We start from the raw sequence: 19,916 nt of genomic DNA, 5'->3' as shown, positions 1-19,916 counted from the left end.
GGGGATGGCGGGAGAGAAGGGAGGAGAGTGGGGGGGGGGGGGGAGTAAGAGAGTGGGAAGTTGGGACAAGATCCCGGCTGCAAGGTCGGGGCTTCCCCCGGTTACTAATTTCATGGAGAATCGGACGGGGGTCTCACGGGCTGGTCAGGACCAGAAGGCTCATACCTGTGGTCAGGGCTTCCTTCATCTTCACAGCAATGAATGGCTGCTGGTTCTCGGGGAGATTCAGGGGGAGCCCCAGCTCGTAGGAGCTGAAGGAGATGCGCAGAAACGGAGCCATGGCGATCTAGAGGAGCCTGCAGATTGAAGAGAGAGAGAGATGGTAAACAGAGATGAATCCAGAGCTACGTACACTGGCCTTAGAGACCACAAGACGGTGCTGGGCAGTGTGTACCCCATCACACGGTCCGTAATCCAGGGTCACTGATATGGAACAACGTGTAACACAAAACTGAAGGCTGAGTCGCACAGAAACTACACAGACAGCAATCCCCAGTCATCAATTCCAGTGTTATACAGTGACAGACCCGTCCCCATCAATTTGGCTTATAGTCACCAGAGTTTGCAAGATTGAATCAATCTGTGATTCCTGCTTTACGAAAACTATGATCATACTGGTGCCAGAGGAACAAAAAGAGAGCGTGACTTACTGACTATGTGGACAAGGGCTCCCACATCAGACTCCTATTTTTGACTATAGCTTCACCTTCAACACTATAATTCCAACCTAACTCATCTCCAAATTCCTGGACCTTGACCCAGTACTCCCCTGTAACGGGGTAAACTTCCTGACCCACAGACCGTAGTCAATGAGGATAGGTGACCAGACACGAGGGAAACATTCTTCACACAGAGAGTGGTGAATCTCTGGAATTCTCTGCCACAGAAGGTAGTTGAGGCCAGTTCATTGGCTAGATTTAGGAGGGAGTTAGATGTGGCCCTTGTGACTAAATGGATCAGGGGGTATGGAGAGAAGGCAGGTACAGGATACTGAGTTGGATGATCAGCCATGATCATATTGAATGGCGGTGCAGGCTCGAAGGGCCGAATGGCCTACTCCTGCGCCTATTTTCTATGTTTCTATGTCCCATGATAGTTGTCCTTGCACACGTTTGGCTGAGTGGCCGAGTTGGGCTCGGACTCTGTGAGGTTTGTGGCTGACTCCGCATTGGGGGCTGGATCACAGACAATGACTGGGGTGTGACTGCACATGGGCCATGGGGGAAAGCCTGGCCACCGGGGAGATGCTTAAGATGCTTTAAACAAAGGTGGACCCATTATGGACCCATTATAACCTGGAGCATAACCACCAGTCTGAGCTCTGTGCTGACCCACATATAACCCACACTGACCGGTCCGTGTGAGCAAGGTCATTTACAACATCACATCATTGCCACTTTCATTTCACTGCACATCTCGTATGTGTATGTGACAAATAAACTTGACTTGACTTGACATGTCCGGGACCTTCCTCCCCACTCAGCCAGGAGAAGGTGGAATCTGCACGTTTGAACTCCAGCCTTGTTCCCTTGGCCAGGGTGCAACACATGTAAAATGCTGTCGAGTCACAGTCATGGGGCTCCCAGCATGGAAAAATGCCCACATCCCTCTAAACCCCGTCCCATCCATATATTCGTCCATATCTGGTTCTATAGCCTTGTCTGACCACTGGTTCCAGACTGGTCCAAGGTAACAGGTGAGGATGTATCCCACCAAGGAGATGTGCAGGACACACTTTAGTTTTACACAGCGGGTGGTGGGCGCCTTGAACACACTGCCAGGGGTGGTGATGGAGGCAGATACGAGAATATGCTTGTATCGGGCTCCACCCCAGACACTTTTAGATAGACACATCTATGGATCTGCAGGGAATGGATATGGATCATGTGCAGGCAGAGGGGGCTGAAGGGCCTGTTCCTGGTCTTTGCTCTACGTTCGAGGTTAATATGAAGAGTGTGAAGATGCAGCCCCTTTGAATACTGCGGCTACTCCTCCAGTGTCCCCCCCCCCCCCAGTATTGGGCAGCTGGTGGAGTGGACGTTGGTCAGAGGATTTCCTTGTGCTGGGTGGGATCGAGGGGTCCCTCCATGAGCCTGCCTCCGGTTGGTGGTGGCCCTCTGGGAGAGAGCCTGTGCCATCTGCAGACACACTCCAGGCCCCACAACCAATGCAGGAGGTCAGCAAGGGCTGTGTCGTAATTCTAACCACAGCGGTCAACAGGAAAAGAACAAAATAGACACAAAAGTGACACAAGTGTTTCATTGTTTCCTGGTACATGCGACAATAATGAACTAATACCAATTCCAAATGGGGTCCGGGGATCGAGGTCAATAATAATCGCGTCAGTCAGGGAGTAAGGTCACAGAGGTTGGTTACACCACACATTGAGCAGGCACAGCACGCACTGCAAGTTAAAACAAAATGTGATAGATACAGAGAACAGCTCCCTCCTCATGATTGCGACAAGGACTGCGTTGGTTACTCTGGGCTGGCCACCTGGGTCTCCCAGCTGAGGTCTGCATCCAACTTGCTCCAAAGAGTTTGGGCTTGAGTTGTGGTGGGCCCAATACTTGGAAGATCAAGATAACCTCTCCTTCAATGTCAGCAAGACCAAGTATCTAGTTATTGACCAGGGAGGGTGGTGGGGAACTTGTCCCCGTCAGCATCAATGGTGGTGAAGTGGAAATGGTCGAGAGCTTCAAGTTCCCAGGTGTAAACATCACCAACAATCTGTCCAGGACCAACCACGTTGAGGCTACGGCCACGAAAGCACATCAACGCCTCTACTTCCTCAGGAGGCCAAGGAGGTTCGGCACGTCTCCAACGACTCTTCCCAACGACTCTTCCCAACGTCTACAGGTGCATCGTATCGGGATGCATCACAGCTCGGTTTGGGAACAGCTCTGCCCAACACCGCAGGAAGTCGCAGAGAGTTGTGGATGTAGCCCAGTCCGTCACACAGACCAGACTCCCCACCATCGACTCCGACTACACTTCACGCTGCCTCGGGAAAGCAGCCAACATCATCAAAGACTGATCGGACCCCGGTCACTCCTTTTTCTCTCTGTTCCCATTTGGCAGAAGGTACAGAAGCTTGAAAGCGCGCACCACCAGACTCAGGAAGAGCTTCTTCCCTGACATTATCAGGCATCTGAATGGACCTCCCATAGACTAGGGTGTGGTCCTGATCCCCAACCTATCTCACTGTGGCCTTGCACTATTTTATCTACACAAAAGTTTCTCTGTAACTGCAACAGTACAATGACATTATATTCCACACTCTGGTATTTTTCTACTTGCACTACTTGTACTTGTGTGTGACAATAGGTGCAGGAGTAGGCCATTCGGCCCTTTGAGCCAGCGCCGACATTCAATGTGATCATGGCTGATCATCCCCAATCAGTACCCCGTCTCTGCCTTCTCCCCATATCCCCTGACTCCGCTATCTTTAAGAGCCCTAGCTAGCTCTCTCTTGAAAGTATCCAGAGAACCGGCCTCCGAGGCAGAGAATTCCACAGACTCACAACTCTCTGTGAGAAAAAGTGTTTCCTCGTCCCCGTTCTAAATGGCTTACTCCTTATTCTTCAACTGTGGCCCCTGGTTCTGGACTCCCCCCAACATCGGGAACATGTTTCCTGCCTCTAGCGTGTCCAAACCCTTAATAATCTTATATGGTTGACTGTACTCATGTACGGGATGATTTGACTGGATAACACGCAAAAATGTTTTTCCACTGTATCTCAGTAAACGTGACAATCTTAAACCAATACCAATGTTTTACTAAACGAGCGAGTATTGCGACACTTGCTGGTGCAAAGAAATGCCTAACATGGTGAGGTTTCAGCTGCAAACTGGAAATGAATAAACCAGAGATCTGCAGAGTCAGCAAATTATCTTTAGTTTCGGTTTTACGGAGCTGCGGGTGATTTGGAGAAGAGGAACAATGAGAGGAATGGAGGGGGGTGACACCAGGGGAAATGGTTATAATCTGACAGCCCTGGTCAATGTTGGATGGGACTTGACAAATCCACAGGCATCAGGCCCGGCCAGAACTCACTCCCCTCCCCTCGATCACGCAGACAGGGTGGTGAATGGGCTCCAGGTAAAGGAGGCTTTTGGTACATTGGCCTTCATCAGTCAGGGAACTGAGCACGGTGGTTAGTACATTACATCTGCTGAGCTGGAGGGTCCCATAACTGATGGTAGATCACGGACTAACCACACCTCACCCAGGCAGAAGACCTGAATGTTGCTTCTAAATACAATCCTCAGCTTTCTGAAAAGCTGAAGATTGGCCAGAATTTCAGGCACATTCCAGCATCCCTTCAACCAGAGGGCAAAGTGTCCGACATTACCCAGGCCATCAGCGAGAAATTGAATTTTCTCAATTTTCTCGAAAACACAGCGAGCTGTCAGGAGGTTGGTCAAAGAGCTCAAAATCCGAAGGAGAGCAGGAAGGGGCCGCTCCACCAACAAGATTCAGCACACGCCATGCACAGGTGCCCCCACACTGGCAACATTCAATGCCACCTTATTCACTGGCATCATCCAGTCTCCCCCCCCCCCCCTGCACTGGCATTCTTCAATACCTCCTACACTGGCTTCCCCCAGAGCACTCCTCACACTGGCATCATCCAGTGCCATTTACACTGGCACCTTCCACTGTGTGTGGCTGAACCTGTTTGTTGTTTATTATGGTGTTGACTATGCTTAAATATCTGTTGTGCTGCTGCAAGTAAGATTTCCATTGTTCTGTTTTAGGACACATGACAATCAAATATTCTTCCCTCTTGACACACCCTGATTTCAGTATCTCTCAGAAGTCTAACAATCAACGCTTTGAATGATCGCAACCTCCGAGCCTCCCACTGAAGAGAAGGTCCAAAGGTCCATCACGCTATGGAGAAAGGTTTCCTCATCTCACTCCTGCCTATCCCTTTGCCCTGTGACAATGAGCCGTGTCCATAACTCCTCATTCAATGGAGGAATCCTCCGGCTTGCACAAGCTTGCAGTTTTATCAGATGTCCTCCCATCCTATGAAACTTCACAATATATATCCTGGACCCCTCCACCACACACCTACCCCGAACCCCATCCCCCTGGACCCCTGCCCCTTTACAGTGACCTCACCCCTCTACCCTGACCTGTCCTGCTCCAGATCCCAGGACCCCCTCGCCCACCCCCCCCCCCCCCCCCCCCCACCCCAAGTCTCCGGGGTCTGCACTTGCCCTGAGGTCTCAACCCCCCCCCCCCCCCCCCACACACATCCTTACACCCTCCCAAGTACTCAGTCCACGCCGACGTCCACGCCCTGGTGGTACATGAGAGGGATTACACGCTGCCCACGGGCACCCTGGTGGATTTCCGGGACGTTTGGGCTCCGCCTGGGGTGGAAGTCATCCTCAATAAGGATTGTGATATAGTTGTTTCGTAGTTCATTTAGTATATTTGTTTATCTTGTATTATGGTGGTGGGTTTTGTTTTGATTTATTTTGTACTGCAAATATTATTATTAATAATTGATTCAATTATTTTTGGTTATAAAAAAGCGCTCGGTCCGCCAGTCAAACGATGCCTGGTCCCCTCCGCCAGATCACTACCCGAATCCTGACCCCCATCTCCCCCCCTTACCGTGACCTTAGCCCTCCACCCTGACCTCTTTTCAATAGACAATAGGTACAGGAATAGGCCATTCGGCCCTTCGAACCAGCACTGCCATTCAATGTGATCATGGCTGATCATCCCCAATCAGTACCCCGTTCCTGCCTTCTCCCCATATCCCCTGACTCCACTATCTTTAAGAGCCCTATCTAGCTCTCTCTTGAAAGTATCCAGAGAACTGGCCTCCACCACCCTCTGAGGCAGAGAATTCCACAGACTCGCAACTGTCTGAGAGAAAAAGTGTTTCCTCGTCTCCGTTCCAAATGGCTTACCCCTTATTCTTAAACTGTGGCCCCTGGTTCTGGACTCCCCCAACATCGTGAACATGTTTCCTGCCTCTGTCCAAACCCTTAATAACCTTATATGTTTCAATAAGATCCCCTCTCATCCTTCTAAACTCCAGAGTATAGAAGCCTGATCGCTCCATTCTCTCAGCATAAGACAGTCCCGCCATCCCGGGAGTTAACCTTGTAAACCTACGCTGCACTCGCTCAATAGCAAGAATGTCCTTCCACAAATTAGGGGACCAAAACTGCACACAATACTCCAGGTGTGGTCTCACTAGGGCCCTATACAACTGCAGAAGGATCTCTTTGCTCCTATACTCGACTCCTCTTGTTATAAATGCCAACATGCCATTCACTTTCATCACTGCCTGCTCTACCTGCATGCTTACTTTCATTGACTGATGAACAAGGACCCCCAGATCCCGTTGTACTTCCCCTTTTTCCCCCCCAACCCGACCTTAAATCTTCCCGCCCACCACCAACCTCTCCCCCTCCACCCGCACCTCTCTCCATCCTGACCACTCCTGTACCAGAGCCCCTCTCCCCCCTCCAGGCCTCATCCTGAACAGCTGCAGCATGACGCTCCAACTCTTGCACTCAACGCCCCGACCGACAAACGTGCGAGTGCAGGACCCTGGAGCGTGTTCCCGGAACAAGGCACCTTGTGGTACATGTCCATCATTCCCCGACTGGCAGCAGAAGGGCCTGAATGTGCCACCACTCTCAGGATGGGTGCACGTGCAGCCCAAGGTCTCCCTGTTTGACAACACTCCCCAGGGTCCTAACAGTTACCTGTCCCTTGGTAACCTCCCAAAACGCAACATCTAGCACTTTTATGCCGAGTTAAATGCCCTTGTCAATCATTCCCAGTTGATCTGGGACTTTGCTGTGATCATGAACGGTGGGCTGGTCGATGGCAATGGACCTTCCACAGTTCTGTCCATGCATCAGCCCTGGGAACAACAGCCCTTACTCTGGTACAGATGGCAGGCATTCAGACCAATAACTCCCTCAGTTACATCCCTCCCCTCTTTCCCAGCCACCCCAACACGTTCTCCAACTACTCTCCGATCCATCTGCACCTACACCCACTGCCCTCCAAACCCTCATCACTTATTTAAGTTAAAAATGTAATTTTATCACTTCCCTTTCTTCTCCTGCATTTGGAATGTCCCTTTGTAACTCTCTCTCCACCCTCCGCCGTGTTGCATACCCAGAAGTGTAGTAAATGATGAGAGGCTTAGATAGGACAAACAGTCTGACCCTTTCTCTCAGGGTGGGAGAAGGGCACAGCCTGAAGGTGAGAGGGGCAAAGTTGGAAGGAGACCCAAGGGACAAGTTATTTTGCACAGAGGGTGGTGGGGAGCCTGGGACACGCTGCCAGGGGTGATGGTGGAGGAGGCAGATATGATAGTGGTGTTTAAGAGACATTGGATAGGCACACGGATATGCAGGGAATGGAGGGATATGGATCACGTACAGGCAGATAATAGTTGGCATCATGTTCGGCACATACATTGCAGGCTGAAGGGCCTGTTCCTGTGCTGTTCTATGTTCAGATTAACTCTCACCAGCACTCTCAGCACAAACATCTACACAGAACAGTGTTAAAGAAGGAACTGCAGATGCTGGAAAATCGAAGGTACATAAAAATGCTGGAGAAACTCAGCGGGTGCAGCAGCTTCTATGGAGCGAAGGAGATATGCAGCGTTTCAGGCTGAAACCCTTGGTTTCGGCCCGAAACGTTGCCTATTTCCTTCGCTCGATAGATGCTGCTGCACCCGCTGAGTTTCTCCAGCATTTTTGTGTATCTACACAGAACGGTCACCATTCCAGGTAGGTTTCTCCATCAAGCCTTATCCAGGACAAGGGGGTCACAGCTTAAGGATAAGGGGGAAATCCTTTTAAACCGAGATGAGAAGAACTTTTTTCACACAGAGAGTGGTGAATCTCTGGAACTCTCTGCCACAGAGGGTAGTTGAGGCCAGTTCATTGGCTATATTTAAGAGGGAGTTAGATGTGGCCCTTGTGGCTAAGGGGATCAGGGGGTATGGAGAGAAGGCAGGTATGGGATACCGAGTTGGATGATCAGCCATGATCATATTGAATGGCGGTGCAGGCTCGAAGGGCCGAATGGCCTACTCCTGCACCTAATTTCTATGTTTCTATGTTTCTAAGCTCTTCTTCCTGTTCCTCTGGAAAGATTTTAATCCCCAGAATAATGACGGCATCGGTGTGGAAGACAGAGGACACCCCCCCCCCACCCTCTGGCTGGGGGTCCTGCTCTTAGATAGGGACACAAGACTCATGTTGACTGGGCGACTTCACTACCCAATGGCCAGTGCAGGCTGGTCACAGCATGGCCACGAGGCGAGGACAATCCTTGCTTCTCCACACACGTTTATCACCAACACCTCTCCCATATCTCACCCAGATCTCCCCACCCAACCAACGTCCTCCATCGGTTTCCAGTGCCCTAATACAAAGCTCCGCACTGGAACGGTGGCTTTCAGGAAAGATTTGTCGATGATAACAGAAGGGGAGCAGAGTGCAAGGGGGAATAAACAGGGAGCAGTGAGGGGGAGAGGGACAGGGAGCAGTGTGGGACGGGGAGGTGTGGGGAGAGATGGGGGGAGGGGCGGAGGGAAGGGTAGAGCAGGAGAACAGTGTGGGGAGAAATGGTTAGTAGTGGGGGAGGATTGAAACCCTCTGTCTCACCCCCACCATCACCACTGTCTCCATGATCCAGCCACCCACCCCGCTCCAACACCCTGTCCCCTGCTCTCGCTCGCTCCCTCCCCCCCTCCACAGGTTAGCTTGAGAGCAAGAGGAGGGGGCGACTGACGCAGCTTCACTCCGAGACAAACGATCTGACACTAATTGCTATCTAATGAACATTCTGACGCTTTGCATTAAAATAACAAAAGCCGTCCCTTCCCCTCGCCCACGACTGCCTGGTGGCTCCACGTCACCCAGCCCGGAGGGGGGGGGGGGGGGGGGGAGGGGGGGGGGCATTATGAGGGGCGAGGGTGGGGGGCAGATCCTGGCTGAATTGACGGGTAATCTTAATTTCACCATCCATCGCTGTGATCGTTCTCTCCCCTGCTGATCAAGTGTAGAGTCGTACAGCACGGAAATAGGCCCTTCGGCCCTACTTGTCCATGCTGACCAGGTTGCCTTCCTGACCTAGAGGTCCAAAGATTTACAACCGACAGAGAATAATTCTCCTCATCCATTTTTTAAGTAGGAAACCTTTATTTTCAAACACTCACCCTAAGACTGCCCACAAGAGAGAATGTTCTGTGCATCACCAGTCAGCACAATTTAGGTTTCCGTCAAGATGCGTCTCACTGTTCTGACCAACAACAGATACATGTCTGATCTTTCCAACATGACTATGCTGGACAAACTGCCTATTGAAGGTATTAGTCTGGGCAGGCTTCCCTCAACTGCTCCCAGTTACAACCTTCCGTAAATAAAGGTCCTGCAAACAGGTTGGTTATTGTCCCGTGCACCGGGATGGAATGAAATTCATGGTGGCCATGAAGCTCGCTGCATTCCAGATCTCTCTCACCAATGCCCTAAGTCACAGAAACAACACCTAATAAATACATTGCTCGTGTCCCAAACCACCTGCACATTAGCTTGTAATTGAACACAGTCTCGGCCACAGATCCCTATGCATGTCAGCTCTGTACTCTTGCACCACTTAGATTTCTGTTTTAATTCCTGCAGGTCTGCCTTACATGTAAAGGAAACATGGAGACACAAGGAACAGACAAAGTACAAAAAAAATGCCGGAGTAACTCAGCAGGCCAGGCAGCATCAATGGAGAACATGAACGTTTTAGAGTGGGACCCGTCTTAAGACACACATCATATCTGCTCGAGCACCAGACGCCAGACTTTGAAACCCAGCTCCGCAAGTCTCCGTCACACAGTCCACGGATGTAATCCCCACCTTGCCCCACGATCCTCAGTGCAATCTGCCGCACAACACTGGCTGGATGCCCCATCTCACACACCCAACACACTGACACCCACACTTCAGCCCCTTGGCCCCGACCTGAACCAACACCGTTTATTAAAAGCAGAAATCAACTCTGTTGATGAAATACGTTGTGCAGACTTGCTGTCCAAGCCCACTGTACCTCACCCCCCCCCCCCCCCCCATTCCCCTCCTCGGCCTGATTCCAGTGGCATTAATCCTCAAACTCTGCAAAACGCTCAATGTACAAATGCAGCCGGTCTTAGATATTTTAAATAAATGCTTCAGAGGACGAACAACGACAGACCGAGAAAAAACGGCAAGTCTGAAAGTATGGAGAAGACCAGATTTGGGTCACTCCCCTGCCCCGCACTCTTCGTTCCCTCCACCCCCACCCCCCAGCTGACACAGCCCCCCCCACCCAGCCCCCCACCCCACCCCCAGGGCAAACCCCCCCCCCCCCCTGGCACAGCCCCCACCACCCTTGTCCCGTACAGCCAACCCTCACCACCCCCCCCCCAACAAGCTGTCACAGCACCAGGTTCCACCAGCTCACCCATCTCCATCAGCCCACCCCACTCTCCAGAGCCCCCCACCCCCCTGAGCTCAGCTACAGCTCGCATCCCACCCCCACAGCCCAGCCCCCCCCCCCCCTGTCAGCTCAGTCAGCACCGGCCACACCACCACCCCTCTCCCCCACCACGTCAACCCACCCCCTGTCAACACCCCCCTCTCCCCACCATCATCCCAACCCCACTGCAAACTGCACTCAGCACCCTCCCTCAGAGCACCCACTGGGGGTGAGGCAGGGGCAGTCTCTGCAACGGGGAACGGGGGGGGGGGTGACAGACTGGAGAAGCTCTGCCCTGGGGAGGTGCCGCTTCCTACATCTCACCCTCTTGCAGACACCAACACCAACTCCTCCACCACAGCAGCAGCAGACAGACAGCAGCAGCAGCAGCAGCAGGTGTATGCGTGTGTTTCTACGTATGCCTGTCTGTTTGTGTATGTCAATGTGTGTGTGTGAGTGTGAGCATGAGTGTGTACGCCTGCCTGTGTGCGCGTGTACGCCAGTGTATGTGTGTGTTCGACTGTCTGTCAGTGTGTGTGTGTGTGTGTCGGTGTGTACGCCTGCCTGTGTGTGTACACCTGTCAGTCTGTGTACGTGTGTACGCCTGTCCGTCATCGTGTGTGTGTGTGTATGCACCACATGTGTATGCCATCTGTCTCTATGTGTGCGCCCACATATGTGTGTGTGTGTGCATGCGTGTCCATGTCTGTGGCCCTTACGCGCGCATCCCTGTCTGTGTGTGAGGGGGCAGGAGACCCTATTGCCCCTCCCCCACCGGCACTGAATCATTACAATTCACGCCCAGCCCTTATAGTCAGACAGCCGTTCAGCCCATCGCATCCATGCCAACCCTTCCACATTAACATCATCTCCCAGCACTTAGTCCTTGGTCATCTATGCCTGGGTGACTGAAGTGGTCACCTGGACAACAACACTATCACAACTCCTCCGCCACTGTCTCAGGCCCAGGTTTCCCTGTCCACCCACGGTCTGGGCCTGGGTCCGCTCTGATCATTCTGAATGTCATTCCCCTCACTCTGCATCCATATCCTCTAGATTTATCTCATTCTGATATGGGACAAGTTTCTGGCACGGCCCTATCTAAATCCCTCATAATTGTATATACTTTACCCTCTTAATCTGGAGCGACAGAGGTCAAGGGGTGACCTCACAGAAGTAGATATCATTTCGAAGGTAATTAGGGTAGGGTAGACAGCTGCAGGGTAGAAATGTTAAATACTGGAATATCTTTAATGTCTGCAGGGGAAAGTCTAAAGGGGACGTGTGGGATACAGAGAGTGGTGTGTGCCGGTACGTATTGTCAGGCTGGTGGTGCTTGCCATTCCTCACACGCAAGGGACAGTCACAAATCTGTTGGATTCAATCCCGAGTTGCGAGCAGACCTCGACAGAGGTGCTGTCCCGTGGGTTTACACCGCTGCATGCACCAAAGGCCAAAGGGAGGTCAAAGTGCCGCAGCTCTCATTGATTGTCGATGGGTGGAAGTGAGGAGAACACAGTGGATCCCAGGTGATTAGACCAGCAGGGCGTGTGAGTGGGTGAATAAACGCAAATATAACCACTTTGGTAGGAATCGCAAAGGCAGATTAGAGTAAACGCTGATCATTTGGTCGACACTGGTGCACACACGGCAAGAAGTCAAGGCAGCAAATGAAACATCATAATGTTAATCACTCATTATGGAAACAGGCCTTTCAGCCCACACTCTGTGCTAGCCCACAAGCACCCTTTACACTAAACCTGCACTAATCCCATCTCATTCTCCCTTCATTTTGCTCAACCCCATCCAAATGTTACCACTAATGGAACATGTTGGGTACAGTCTACTGTGGCCGATTCCTTGTTGATCTTCCTTGCAAAAGGTTTGAAGCCATGGTGCTTTACTGTAATGGTACAGGGCTTTAGTGAGACCACAGCTGGAGAAGAGTGCAAAATATGCCAGCTCAGAGGTCCACATCCCGTGAATGATTAAAGAAAGATCCTGGTTCCCCCAATATCTGCACCCTGTGAAGAGAAACCTTCACTTCAACAAACGACCAGAACGGCTTCAATATGGATCTTCCAACAAGCACTCTGTATTCCTGAAAACAGTGCCACACTCGAAATAAAACGCAGCTGTTGGTTCAGAAGCACAAGCAAAGCTCTTCATCTGCGTCTCCTCCAACATTTGCTTATTTCTCCTTCCAGACTATCACTAAATATCTCCCTTCAGCCTCCTATTGCCTGTAGCTAACGTCAATGGGACATAGAAACGTGTTGCTTCCAGCCCACGTGCAGACGGCCAGTGACCAACAGCTAACCTGCCCTCAACCTGTTTACTTCAGACCAACAGGCCAAGTCATCAAATTATTTATGTGTAGGAAAGAACTGCAGATGCTGGTTTACACCGAAGATAAGACACAAAATGCTGGAGTAACTCAGCGGGACAGGCGGCATCTCTGGGGAGAAGGAATGTGTGATGTTTCGGGTCAAGACCCATCACACAGAAAATCAAACCGATAGAAAAAAGAAGAAAATTTGAAAATGTGAAAATTTCTTTGAAATGTTTATTTAATGGGTTGATGACTAAACTGTTAAAGTATAGCAACATTCCCTTCGACTAAACGCATACTCAGATTGGCAAAAGCAAACACAGCTCTCAAAACAATCTCAGTCTGGTGAAAAACCGAGTCAATAAAAACTCCACCATCAACACAAGAAACAGCAGCCACTTCCCCTGCTCTGCCTGGAAGCGGCACACAACTGCACTCAGTCCCAAAACCTGTTGGACAAGAAATCTGATGGGGGTAAGAATGTCGATGGCATAATTAGCAGGTTCGGATCTGGAACTTGGTATGTGGATACAATGAAGCAGGTTTTCAGAAGGGAACTGGACAGGCCCCTGGAGAACACTATGCAGCTCTGCTGAGACAAAGCTGGAGAAAGGCCTCCAGAGGGACCAGGCCACGGCCAATGGCGGGACTGTGGGCAGTGACGACAGACAAGCTGTCCTTAGCTTGTGTACTTTAACCCAGGCCTGGCAGGATTGCCGTGATGCTGTCAGTACGAATGTCGTGCATTAAATGTGGCAGCAAAAAGAGGCCAGTGTAAAATTCTATGGAATGGAAAAGGCTGGAAATATTCAGCCCGCCAGGTGGCCTCTGTGGGGAGACCCTGCCTGACATGTGGAGTATTTCCAGCATTGTGTTTATTTTACATTTCCAGCAGGGTTGACAACATCACCCGCTCCCCTCACACTGACGACAATGTCTCAGAGGATCGACTTTCTAAAGTGTGAGAAGACTCATCATGTTAATGAGGACTCTTGCACGCCTCCAGAGGCGCTACAGGAAGTATTCTGACGGGATGTATCTCAGGCCGGTGTGGTCACTGCTCTGTTCTTGTCCACCTGATCCCGCAGGGAGCGGTGGACACAGCCCAACCCATCGCAGGTTCGGCACTTCCTTCCATCCGGTTCATCTTCACTGTGCATGGCATCAGGAAGGCTGGAAGTTCCATCAAGGACGCCAGGCACCCTGGACATTCCCTTTACCCTCTTCTACCGTCTGGGAGAAGACACAGGAGCTTGAAAGCCCAAACGTCCAGACTTAAGAACAGCTTCTTCCCCACCGCTATCTGACTCCTGAAACAACCAGCTCTTCCACACCTCCTGCCACAAGATGCTGCCGTGTGCTCTTACCCTTAACTCTCCCTCATTCACTTATTCCGTTACTATACATTAATATATTTATTCCACCACTTCAGATTGCCCTACAATCTTGCACCATTCTGTTGTTGTGCAATCATCATTGTATTTACCATTATTGCACATATACCATTTACTCTGAGCTACATGCGGCCAAGAGACAAGTTATCAATTTAAAAAATAGCAATATTACTATAAGAAAAAAACAAAGTCTAGAGGAACTCTGTGGGTCAGGTAGCATCTCTGGGAGGAGTGGACAGACAATATTTTGCCTTAGGTAACTATTCTTCAGACATGTGAAGAGATATCTCCCTCAGATGTGTGAAGAAGGCTCCCAACCCAAAACATAATTTATGAATTCCCTCCACATATGCATATGCTGCCTGACCTGCAGTGTTCTGCCTGCACGTTGTTTATCACTCAATAGTCCAGCATCTGCAGTGTTGTTACCTTGCTGCGCTCCTTTCAAAGATGTGCGCACAAAGCCCAGCTTTTACTGAACCTGCATTGCACATATCATCAACTTTGTCAGAGCAACCATAGGTGAGGAAAGTTGTTGCTGCCAGAATCTCTCACACTCAACATGTATTAGACTTTGGAGATACAGCATGGAAACGGACCATTTGGCCCACTGAGTCCACGCTGTTCAGTGATCACCTCTATATTCGCACTGTCCTACACAGCAGCGGCAATTTACATTTTTTTTAACCAAAGCCAATGAATCTACAAATCTGTACGTCTTCAGTATGTGGGAGGAAACCGAAGCGCCCGGAGGTAACCCACGAGGTCACGGGGAGAACATACAAACTCTGTACAGGCAGCACCTGAGGTCTGGAACGAACCTGAGTCTCTGGCGCTGTAAGGCAGCAACTCTACCAAATGTGCCGCACATTCTTTAAACAGTTAATGCCTTGGGCAAGACCTGCAAGCAGCGTGGTCTGTGGCTGGTAGAATGTGACACAAAACTCTACAAAGTAAAAGCAAAAAAAACGCTTGGACCCCACAGATTCCAAATCCATGTCATCATGAGGTACAATAGACTACGTATTCAAGTCCTGCAGATGGTTTTGCAAAAGCAGCTGAAGACCTTTGATAGTTCTCAGAACCAGGGTGATTTTAGAATGATTCCTGTGCAAAGACCAGGGTAGTTGAAGAGGGGGTTAAGGTGTTCAATGCACAAGCACAAGAGGGACTCATTTTGTTGGGTGCTAGCACAAGCTCTTGATGGGAAGGGTAAATGGAAATACCATTAATCATGCTCAGAGCAAGTCTACCCAATGTGGTCAAGATGGATAATTAATAAAAGTGATGGAACGGAACTGCGTTAGGACTGAAATTATTGGAAAACGTCATCCGAGTAAAGAGGGAAAGCAGTCTTAGTGAGAGAATGGTCTCTGGCACATCACCAATGGGGGAAAGCACAATGAAAAGGTCAACATCTCAAATGAGCTCATCGGGATTGCGAATGCCTACAGCCTTTAAAATAGGAATGGGTGGTACTGTAAGCATGTCCTAACGTGAAGGACACTGGGTCCTATGTGAAAAGATCAACGATTTAACAGTGCCAACGGTTGTATTTTCAGGAGCAATTCGAGGAGGAAAACAAGGGAAGAATTTGGAGTAAGGTGGCATTGTAGTGAAAACGTGGATCAGATTGTTCATATCAATGCAAACAATTCTAACTATCCTGCAAGGATGGGGAAGGACAAACCTGTGATCACAAAGGGGCAGTGCGTTTGGAACGGATCTAGGAATGTTCCCTACATCAAGTAGCTGACCCATCAAAGGGTTTCAGCAAGATGGAAAGATAAAACCAAAGAGAAAAAAAAGAGAACTTTATCTTGTATTTGCACACAAAAATCTTCCAAAGTGGTGGATTGATTAAATTGGGAAATGACCTTGAAGGCAAAATTCCAACACATCCAGTCCTGAATCTAAGATTACACAGAAAAGCTGGAGAAACTCAGCGGGTGCAGCAGCATCTATGGAGCGAAGGAAATAGGCAACGTTTCGGGCCGAAACCCTTCTTCAGTCCTTCGCTCCATAGATGCTGCTGCACCCGCTGAGTTTCTCCAGCTTTTCTGTGTAACCTTCGATTCTCCAGCATCTGCAGTTCCCTCTTAAACCCTGAATCTAAGGTATACGTCAACGTAAAGAAAGTGGGAAGGTTAGCGAAAGGTGGGCTAGTGGTGGTAGTCCCTAGTGCATGTGTAAACAAATGTCATGCTGACAGAAGCTGCAGTGGGGAGAACATGGATGGTGAAGGGGAGAGGTCCACAGTGCACAGGGAACAGGGTTGGGCAGTCAAATGCCTTGGAGAAATCAAAGAACATAGAATGTGAGGAAGAAATAGATAGTCAACAGTTCACCAAACAATCAAACAGGGACACAGTGTTCTAATCCACAATTCAGCCAGAATGATGAAAAGCATTAAAACAAAAATACTGCATTTTAGATTCATGGATCAGGGCAGAGGAGATATGTAAAAATATATATATTTTTTGGTAAATTCTCATAGGGAAGAGGGAGCAGCAGGAAGTCATTGTGCACGTGGGCACAAATGATATAGGTTTGAAAAGGAATGAGTCCTGCGGAGTGAATATCGATAGTTACGCACTAGTTAAAAAGCTGAATCTTGGGATTATGAAATATGGTGAGCTGATGGGCTGAAGTGCGAGTAAAGCAGATGAACTTCGAGCCTGGGACTATGATACTATGGCCCATTGTGGAAGCGTGGTGGCAGGAGGAACTCGACTGGCAGCTCAACGTTCCAGGGTTTCAATGTTTCAGATGCGTTAGAGAGAGGTAAGAGAAGTGGAGGAGTTGTTCTACTAATCAGGGAGAATGTCCTAGTGGCACTCAGAGTGGACATCCTGGAGAGTTGTCCACTGAGGCGGTATGGGTTGCAATCACTGCAATGGGATTGTACTATAGGCCCTCCTAAATCTAGCAGGTGGTCAAGGAACAGATACGAGGACAGATTAACAAAAGGCAACATATCTGTTCCTCAATCTCTTGCTGACTTCAAGACAGGCATGTTCTAGTAAGGAAGGCAAACTAAGCAAACCTTGGATGACCAGAGGTTATAAATTTGGTCAAAATGAAAAAGGATCTGTGTGCACGGTTTAAGAAAATGAAATCAGGTTGGCCTTTGAAGAATATAAAATAAATAGGAAAGAACTCTAGGTGATTAGTAGGGCCAAAGGGGCCATGAAATGGCTTTGGCAAGGTGGAGGGAAAAATATCTAGGCTTTTTTATATCTCACTAAAAACAAAATGGGTAACCAGGGAAAGGGTAAGACCACTGAAGGATAGAGGAGGGAATTTGCGCTTGTAGTCAGAGGATGTTGGCATGATACTAAACGAGTACTTTGCCTCTGTATTCACCAAGGAGAAGGACATGGAGGACAGTGAGATCAGTGTGGAGAATATTAATATGCAAGGGCAATTTGAAATCAAGGAAGAGGCAGGCGTTGGAACTCTTGAAGAGCATCATATATATAAATGACTTGGACATGAATGTTGATAGGTTGGTTATTAAGTTTGCAGATGACGCCAACATTTTAGAAGTTGTACACTGTGAGGAAGGTTGTCAACGTGCACAGCGGGATATTGGTATAGATCAGCTACAGAAATGGGCAGAGAAATAGCAAATGGAGTTTCATCCGAGCAAGTGTGAAATTTTGCACGTTGGGAACTTGAATGTGAGAGGAAGCTGTATAGTTAGTGGCGCGACCCTCAAAAACATTAATGTACAGAGGGATCTTGAGATCCAAATCCATAGCTGCCTGAAAGTAGCAGCACAAATAGATAGAACGGCAAAGACGGCATATGATACGCTTGCCTTCAACGGTCAGGACATTGAGTACAAGTGACAGGAAATCATGATACAGCTTTCTAGCACTTTGGTTATGCCGTATTTGGAGTATTGCATACAGTTCTGGTCTCCTCATTACAGAAATGACAAGGAGGCTTTGGGGAGGGTGCAGAAGACATTTATTGGGATTAGTTATAAGTAGAGGTTGGATTGCTTTCTCTGGAGCGTTGGACACTGATAAAATAATGAGAGGCACAGATCGAGCAGACAATCAGAACCTTTGTCTCACGGTGGAAATGTCAAAGGCTGGAGGACATAGCTTTATGGTGAGTGAGCCAAAGTTTAAAGGAGATGTGCGGGGCAGTTCATTTAGACAGAGGGTGGTGGGTGCCTGGAAGTAGTGGTGGTGGTGGAGGCAAATACGAGAGTGGGGTTTAAAGGTTGGTGACTAGGCAGTGGGGGGGGGGGGGGGGGGGGGGGGGGGGGGATATAGATCATGTGCAGGCTGTGAGGATTAGTTTATATTGGCGTGAAGATTCCAGCATCTGCACTTCCTTGTGTCGAGCTTGGCACAGACATCGTGGGACAAAAGATCTGCTCTTGCGCTGGACTTTTCTATGTTCTATTTTCTTTCGATAGGAAAATAAATGATGTAAAAGATATTTTCAAGAAATTCACCAGAGTAAATTCAAGGAACTCGGGTCACGTGGTCAACGGGCTGAGACCTGTCACAAACCCCAGCAAATTGTGTCTGCTTTCTTAAATTGCAAAGTGTTTGGTGGTGAACAGGCAAACTTCCTGATCTGCAGCAAACTGCACAAAGGCATTTGGACAACCTGCCCTCTGAGGGGGGCTCCAGATCTTGTTCATTTCAGAATCAGGACACCCCAAAGCTCTCCACAGTCAATGAAATAGTTTACAGAGACCCTTTGAAAAAAATCCTGCAGCCAATGTTCACACAGCAAGATAGCACAAAGAGAAGTGGGAAGGTGGGGGCGGTGTGATGGGGAGGAGATGTAAGTGACAGGATGGAGGAGATGGGAAGACGGGGTGGGGAGAGAGGGAGTGGGGGGAAATGCAGGAGAGGCTGGGGAGAGGGTGACGGTGGTGAAGGGAGAGACAGGGGTGGGGAGACTAGGGTGGGTGGCTGTTGGGGAGTCAGGGGGAGGGAGTGCGCCACTCCAAGTGTAACCATGGCTACATTGCCCAAGCTCCCGGTCAGGGGGGGGAGGAAGAGGGGGGGAAGATGGGGAGAGAAGGGAGGGAGGTGGAGAAAGGGAGGGGGAGTAAGGGAGGGGGAGAAAGGGAGGGGGACTAAGGGAGAAAGGGAGGGGGAGAGAAGGGTGGGGGAGAAAAAGGAAGGGGGAGAGAAAGGGAGAGAGGGGGAGAAGGGAGAGAAGTGTAGATTAACCCTATGAATGATTACTCCTGTGTATATGTCTCATTACACTACAAGCAGGGAGGGAGAGGGAGTAACTCTGGCTTTGGCTTGTCCCGAGCGCCCGGTCCGGGTGCGGACGGGACCAGTTTCATCGCCAAATGTCCGAATGAGCCTCTCGATCGAGAGAAACACTCACCTCAGTGTCCGATCGCCCGCTCTCCGGATCCCGGCTCCGGATCTCTGCTCCGCACCTCTCTCCCGCTCTAGCCCGGCTCTCTCCTCTCCTCTCCCGCGTCCCTCCCCCTCCCTCCCTCCCTCCCTCCGCCGGGTCAATCCCGCTCCTTCCCTCTCTCCATCGGCCCCCTGGTATTTCTTTCTCTCTCCGACCCCTGGAGTCTCTTTCACTCGGTGACGGTCCCGCTCTCTCTTTCCCTTTCCCTCTCCCTCTCTCTCTCTCCCCACACTCACTCTGTCCAGAGTCAGTCTCTCTCGGTCGCCGCCTGTTT

At 49.9% G+C, this 19,916-nt stretch overlaps 1 protein-coding gene across 1 annotated transcript in view; it reads right to left on the bottom strand.

Moving 5' to 3' along the window:
- LOC129704628 (protein kinase C delta type-like) overlaps positions 1-19,701 on the bottom strand; it is a 36,928-nt gene extending 17,227 nt beyond the window's left edge. The window contains 2 exon segments of the mRNA XM_055647884.1: positions 166-296; positions 19,607-19,701. Of these exon segments, the coding sequence (XP_055503859.1) occupies positions 166-280 (115 nt within the window). The 5' untranslated portion in view covers positions 281-296; positions 19,607-19,701.
- Positions 19,702-19,916: the final 215 nt, after the last annotated feature.

The sequence above is a fragment of the Leucoraja erinacea genome, chromosome 16, assembly GCF_028641065.1.
Source record: "Leucoraja erinacea ecotype New England chromosome 16, Leri_hhj_1, whole genome shotgun sequence".
NCBI lineage: Eukaryota > Metazoa > Chordata > Chondrichthyes > Rajiformes > Rajidae > Leucoraja > Leucoraja erinaceus.
Note: the sequence above shows the minus strand (reverse complement) of the source record. Positions and strands in the feature narration are given on the sequence as shown.